Below are 7,252 nucleotides of genomic sequence, written 5' to 3'. Positions count from 1 at the left end.
ATAATATGAAAATAACGTGTCTAAAGGGAGATTGGTGGGAGCTCTATAGAATACCAGTCTTTCTGTAGGAAATTATAGCTTCTATTTTTTTTTTTTTAAAGATTTTATTTATTTATTTGTCAGAGAGAAAGGGAGAGAGAGCGAGCACAGGCAGACAGAATGGCAGGCAGAGGCAGAGGGAGAAGCAGGCTCCCTGCCGAGCAAGGAGCCCGATGTGGGACTCGATCCCAGGACGCTGGGATCATGACCTGAGTCGAAGGCAGCCGCTCAACCAAATGAGCCACCCAGGCGTCCCATATAGCTTCTATTTTAATATAGGGAAGGGATTCCTGTTTGACAGACCTCTCTAAACCTAACTTGGACTATCGAATCACTTCTTTTGATTTTCAGCTTACAGAAGAAAATTTTGACAATAAATCAAGACTGGTGAAGCTTTTGTTTTGTTGCCCGAGGACTTTTCTAACCTTTCTCCCTGGGAGTCATTGTATAACAAAAATTCTGTTAGATCCCTCTTCTTAGAAATCCTCAGATTATTGGGAATTTCCGAGGTAGCAGGATGTTGGCAATAGTAGTTTGGCATACTGTAATAATAACCTGTTTCCCTCGCGTCTCTGATACGTGACGGTACTTGGACGAGGATAGTCACTATCCTGTATCGTGCAGCAAAACTCATCTCCTTAGCATAAACCTGGGTTTGGAAAAACACTTCACAGGTGGGAGACTGAGAACTTTTTCTCTTCCGAAATAAACAACGACTACAAGCTCTTCGACCCAGTTCTTTCCGCAAGATCTGTTTTCATACCAAATTACTCAAACCCATCCTCTTCCTCTTTTGCGTCCTCTTGCTGGCAACGCCCCTCCTACTCTTCTCAAAACTGGGCAAGTCTTACTCATCCTTCTGCCCGGTGGAGTCTTTCCTCCACACGGCAGGCAGAGCTCGCTCTCAGCTCCCGCAGCTCACGGCGAGCGACCCGGTTTTTATCCCCGCAGAGTGGGTTCGCACCTTCCGGCTCCCCTCGCCCACGCGGTGTGAGCTCGGGGAGCGCAGACCGCCTCTCCTACTCCCCGCCTCTCCCCCCCCGCCCCGCCGCAAGCCCTACGGAGCGTCCGGCGTTTGACACACCGTAGGCTCAGTGAAGTTGTTGGACTGAAACTCCGTGAACCGGCGACCCTCTGCCCCCAGGAGCAAAATGTGCGACCCGCGTCCCTCTCGACGTGGGCTGGGCGGTCCAGCTGCTGGAGTTTCAGCCGGCAGCCCGGTTCCCGCCAAGCCAGCTTTTAAAAACAAACAGCCGCGGACACCGGGCGTGCGCACGACCGCCTTTCCCGGACCCAGGTGGGTTAATACCCGCCAGCTGAGCCCGCAGGGGCGGTGTCGGAGTTTGCTCAATCGAGGGAAACGATTTCCCTGGGCACACCGGGTCCCAGAGCTTTTTCTCTAGAACTCTGGGTTGGAGACGCTGTCCGTTTTTTTCTAACGGTGACAGGAAGTCGAAGGAAAAACGTGGGACTCAAAGGTTTGGGGGTAACTCTGTTCGCAGCCACTCAGATTTGAGGATCTCCTTCCAACCCCAGACTAACGTCCGTGAGGATAGGCGCCCAGCACTCAGCGACCCCAGCCCCCAGGCACAAAGCCCAACCCAAACTGCCGCTCCCTCAACTGCCTACACCCTCGGCGCCCCGCCCACCCCCGGGCGTTGAGCTGCTATTCTCGCGAGAACACGACTAGCCTCGCCTCCTCAGACTCAGGGCTCTCGCGAGAAGAGGCTTAAGAGCCGGCCTGTAACCTGCCCGGGCGGCTCTGCTAGCCGCAGCCGCCTGAGTGGCCGCCGCCACAGACACCTCCGGAGGGATCCAGTTGAGGAGGAAGCGGGGGTGTCCCTGACCCCCGCCTTTGCCTGGGCCCTCCGTGGACACACAAGAGGGACTGCAGGTTCGAGGGTGACTGGGCTCAGCTGGGGAACTCGGTGGGGGCGGCGCCGGAGGCTGGGCTTGGCTGGGCAAAGGAGGAAGGGGGCGGAGGGCGAATCTGGGCTTGAGCGCCCGGCTGCTGTGGCGGTGGTCTGGGCGTCCTAGACCCTGCTAGGAGACTGTGGGGGCGGGGGTGTTCTGGCCTCCGGCAGCTGGTAACCGGTTCGGAGTGGCAAGGATGGGACTTGGGTTTTCGGGGTGCTGTTTTTGGGTTGGGAGTCCCGAGGCCTTTCTCCGGGGATGAAGGCGATACCCTCCTCATCCCTCCTTCCCAGGGCTGAGCTGCCCCGTGCCCCGCCCCTTTTCCTGTCACCGCTGGGCTAACGTAGCGACAGCCTCAGGAGGGCGCATCACAATAGGGGATAGAGTAGCAGGTATTCTCCCCTTTGGGTGAAGAGGAGTGAGACTCCTGTAAGGTGCTGCGTGGTTTTATGCTTTAACAGTATCGCGTATGGTAAAGCTTTGTTTTCCCAAACACTGCACAGAAAAGCTGCCCATTTTTTTCTTCTTCAGAGGCAAGTCCCCTAACACGCTTTTTAGGGTGGTGCAGGAAGAGGACGGGGTGCAGGGAGAGGAGACATCATTTGGTAATTTGCTTGTGTGGGGTCAAGGAGACCATCCCTGGGTCTCCTAGGTCTCATACAGTAGTTGTCAGTATTTAGAGTCCGTGATGAAAAGTTCACACTTGCCAAAGCTAGAGCCTCACTTGTCTCTTTGGGCACTTAGCATATAAAAATCATTTTTAAAATGTCTTAATCTTCAAGCGTTTTCATGCTTTTTATTTAAATCCCAGTGAAGCAGCCCAGTGTATTGATTTTGGGGGGGCAATTAGGCATCCCCTTTCTCCCCCCGCACAAATATGATCAAGAATTTTTAGAGAGGGGGTTAAGGGTAAATTTTGAATGAAATAGACTGTAGAGATTGGAATAAGAGGTCTAATGAGTAATGCAACCTTAAGGGCCAAAAAAAGTTTCTGTGCTGGAGAAACCGTCCAGGACTGAAGTCCAAGCCTTGAAAATGAGGACTGTAGTTGTCACGAATGTAAAGTGGAAAGCCGTAGAAAATACTTGGGAAAGAATTTGATGTTGATGAAGACTTCAAAAGTGCATGAGAATTATTTCCAAAGGTGTAAATGTGTTTCATAAATATCCCCAAATTTCTCAGATTTTATGACCTATCTGCTATTGTTATGTATAAAGAGAAAGTTAAGGGGAGGATCTGAAGCATGGAGCTCCATGGTAAGGAATCATGGAGTTAGTTAACAAAGTGCTCCATGGTAAGGAATCATGGAGTTAGTTAACAAAGTGCTCCATCAGGAAGGTTTTTATTGTCTCTGTGTTTTTGAGTTCTTTCACCTTTTTTTTTTCCCCCTCCCAGAAAAGCTTTCAGATGGGTTTTTTACCTTTATGTCACCCGTTACCCGTCTGAATTTTTATCTTTCTTACCTTTCTTCTAAGCCTTGTGAAAAATTTTTATTAACTATTAAGTTGTAAACCGGCAAGATCTGCTTTGTGGTTTTTTATGTTTAGGTGACTTGGTGAAATGTGAGAGCGAGCTGGGAAATGTGCACCTTCCATAGGAGTATGTTAAGAATAGCAAACTCACATGCCTGCAGGTACTAGGCAGATGAGAATGAGTGAACTGAAAGTAGGGAGCTTATGCCTCATCTTAGAGGGACATTCAGTTAAGAGGTCCACCTGATTAGTGCCATACGTGAATGTGGGCCCAATTTTCAGCCTTTTTAATAGAACACAGGAAATCTAGATTTTTACATGCAGTCTCTTGATTGTTAAAAATATTGACAACTGCTTAAAACAATTAAAAATAACCTAATGTGGCCTAACCAAACCCAAGCTTGTCAGTAGTATCCTGCTTTCCAGTTTTGGACCTCTGTTTTAGGTCAGAATGAATAAATTTTACAACTGGGAGAAAAAAGAAGATTTAAAACAAATATATCAGTTTGGAATTTCTGACGTAGGAGGATTTGAGAAAAATGTCAAATTCAAAACAGAAATCGGAGAAGACAAACCATGAGAGACTGTGGACTCCAAGAAACAGAGGGTTTTGGTGGGGAGGAGAGTAGAGGATTGCGAGCCTGGGTGGGTATTATGGGTTGCACGTATTGCATGGAGCACTGGGGTGTGGTGCATAAACAATGAATTTTGAAACACTGAAAAAAAATAAAACACAAAATCAAAAAAAATTTAATAGCCAAATTTAATAACCTTGAAGTCAGTATAGCAAATGGGATTGGTACTTTTTTGTTTTAACCATGGAAACAACCAAAGAAATTTCTCAGTATTTATGGCTTAATAACTAAAGGTTCTGAACAAAGCTAATTTACAGGTATCTTGTAAGGAAATTGATTCACTGAGAGGCCTCTTACTGTACTTGTAATTAACACATGAAATTAAATTCAGGAGACCCTCTATAACTGATCTGTAGTTTTGATGTTTATTGGTTGCTCTGCCATGGCGCATTGTCTTCCCGGTCATTGACTCTTACTGGAAGCAATATTAATTTCTTGGGTTCTGTTCCTGGCAGATGGGGTGAGGGGAGGATGTATAGGGATAGAAAGAAATGGGTTGGGGGAGTGTAATGTGAAGCAGGCATTCATGATCCTCCTCTTTACGTCGTACGTTAAAAACTTGATATAACTAGTTGTGCATTACACATAGTAGTTTAGTGATATTTGTAAAATTGAACCCAGTGGTTAGTTTTTCTTTTAAGAATAGTTACTTTGACTAAACACAGTGCATTACACATAGTAGAGTTTAGTGATAATTTGTAGAGTTGAACCCCGTGGATTAAGGCACATTTACCCATTAGTGGGAAATACTTTAATCACATAATCTGATTCATATTTAGTTGGACTGAGGGGAATGGAAGTTTAGAGGTCAGACCTAGAAAGAAGTGGACCTTAGGCATATTGAAGGCAAGATGGGGAGTCTTTGGAGGGGACGAGGGTGAGAGGAGTCTAGGTGAGGGAGAGAGTTTTGAAAAGGAAGATAAAATGGTGAAGTACCCTTTCATCTACTGTGCAGTTTTACAAAGCTCTGCCTTTTGCAGCTAAATTTACTGTAACTCATACAAGGACTACAGAGAATATTGGTTTTTCATGAGGACCTCTTCGGTAGTTTGCAAACTTGGTTTTCTTCCTTTTAACCCGGTCTTCTCAGGTTCAATTAGTCTATTAATCTCTTCATCCAGTCTCTCCACCTCTCTCTAGAATAAAAAGTGAAACAGGAGATATGTATTATGTTTGTGAGGTGTTGCTTTTTGAAAGTTTTAAAAACATTTTTGAAGAATCTGTTGTGTACTTGTGGCGATTGTTTGTTGATGGGGGCAACATTCTCCCCTACCACCCCGCTTCTACCATGACTTGTAAGTAACTCTTTGAAGTAGCTCCCCCCGCCCTGCCTTTTTTTTTTTTTTTTTTTTTTAACCCCCTGAAATGCCTTCCCAAGAAAGCATTAGGTGAAACGAGGAGAAGGGATTCAGTGTTTTTGCTCAGTGCCTTCTGGTTCTGTTTTTGGAACTCCCAGTTCTTAGGATATACATTCTCTTTATATCTGTATGGTAGACTTACCTGAGCAGGCTGGGCCCTATTAGGAAAAAGGAAATGGTATATCTACAAATCTAAGTAAGTTTAATTTACGTTTGAAATAATAGGAAGCTTTCTTGGCCACTGGTTTTAGCTGTATTTTTATCTTTATCCGTCTGACTCCTCAATTTTGTTTCTTTGTTGGTTATGAACCCACAGTGAGGAAGGAAGAGGTAGTTTATAGGTGTTCACTAATGGAGGAAGAACTATTTAAGATTTTTTTTTCTCCTTTTGGATAGAATGTTTGTTAGGGTTCAAGCTAATGTTGCATTTTTCCCATGGCTTTCTCTGGTTTACTTTGACATACTTGAAACATTTCCTTGCTAAGCAGGTAGTAGTCTAGAGCACAGAGATAGAAGGCAATCAGAATTCCGAGAACCTGGGAGAGAATTAGAGGTTAGTAAATGTCAAATAGGTGATGGCAATACAGTGAGCTGAGTACTTGAAACAGTATGAACTTGATCATAGAAGAAGAAAGATTTTATGTGAAATACATGACCTTATGTCACAGTAGATTGCTAAAAATCACTAAGATGCTGAAAGATATCTTTGCTAATGAAAGCATCTTTCTTTGCCCTTAATTCCTAGTTTATATTTTTCTGTTTGAAAATATAAAAATGTCTGGCACTTGGTACTTATTTTTGTCTTTATAATTGAAATGAATTATCTATTAATATTTTTGGTTGCAAATTGAGATTAACATTTAGTATTTGGCTCGGAATGAGAGTCTCATAGTGAATCACTGAAGTACTTGATTAGAAAGTATGAATAATACTTTTCTGAGGTCATTTTTAATTGTAAACACACTTATCAGCTTGTAATACTTTATTTGGGATCATTTAGATCTGGATTTAAAGCCAAATGTTAGTAAGCTCTATGAGGTTACTTCACCTCTATGAGCCTTTGCTTCCTTACATAAAAAATGGAGAGAGAATGAAAAATGAATTTGAGAATAAAATAAAATAAAACATGTAAAAATGCTATGTAAATAGTAAAGTGAGTATCACTTCTTAGCACTTTGTTCTGTGTTTATGCTCAGAAAATAGCCTATGATCTGGAAACACATCCATCAGGTAAATTTATATCCAGCTATCTCTTTTGCAGGGAAACAAGTTCAAATGGTTATTTACAGCCTTGCCATATGACTTCCACTAGGAATTAAAATGTTTTTTTCTTTATTCTCGTCAACATTGAACAATAGAAAGCTCTTTTTCGTGCTTTTCATGTTGGCATCCATTGACTGATAGCTGGTATTCTATGTAATTTGAATGCTAGGTAGAATAGCAGCAAAAAGGGAAAGAATACATTGGAGAGATGGTTTTCCATTTAAAAAATCATCTATTGGGATGCTGTTATTTGCTTCTAAATATAAAATTCTTTTTATTAATTTGGATTGTCTCCCTTTTATTTCTTTGACTGGTATTGCTATAGCAGGTGAGAAAATTATCCTATGTTTAGTGTTTATAGACTATGTTAAATATCTCCTTACAAGTAAGCTTTAAAGTTCAGATACCTTCAGAATATGAATCTGAGATCTCAGGTGCAAAATTGTACAACAAAGTATTTTTATAATTTTCTTGAATGGTCTTGCATATAATGCTGTGTTATTTCAAAGGTAATTATTTCATTCAGGACAGTGTGCTTTATGCGATGCAAGATTAAATTTGATTTTTCTCA

General features: G+C 43.1%; 1 protein-coding gene across 3 annotated transcripts in view; it reads left to right on the top strand.

Annotated features, from left to right (window-relative positions):
* The first annotated feature begins 1,103 nt into the window (after positions 1-1,103).
* The window catches only part of BTBD10 (BTB domain containing 10), a 74,325-nt gene continuing 68,176 nt past the window's right edge, over positions 1,104-7,252 (top strand). Inside the window, exon 1 of one of the 3 annotated variants that reach the window (XM_059136672.1) lies at positions 1,104-1,336. In XM_059136672.1, the coding sequence (XP_058992655.1) occupies positions 1,191-1,336 (146 nt within the window). In that variant the 5' untranslated portion in view covers positions 1,104-1,190. Of the gene's footprint in view, positions 1,337-1,726; positions 1,934-7,252 lie in introns of those variants that run through there. The other 2 variants (XM_059136700.1, XM_059136690.1) reach the window with 2 other exon arrangements.

The sequence above is a fragment of the Mustela lutreola genome, chromosome 1 (assembly GCF_030435805.1).
Source record: "Mustela lutreola isolate mMusLut2 chromosome 1, mMusLut2.pri, whole genome shotgun sequence".
Lineage (NCBI taxonomy): Eukaryota > Metazoa > Chordata > Mammalia > Carnivora > Mustelidae > Mustela > Mustela lutreola.
Note: the sequence above shows the minus strand (reverse complement) of the source record. Positions and strands in the feature narration are given on the sequence as shown.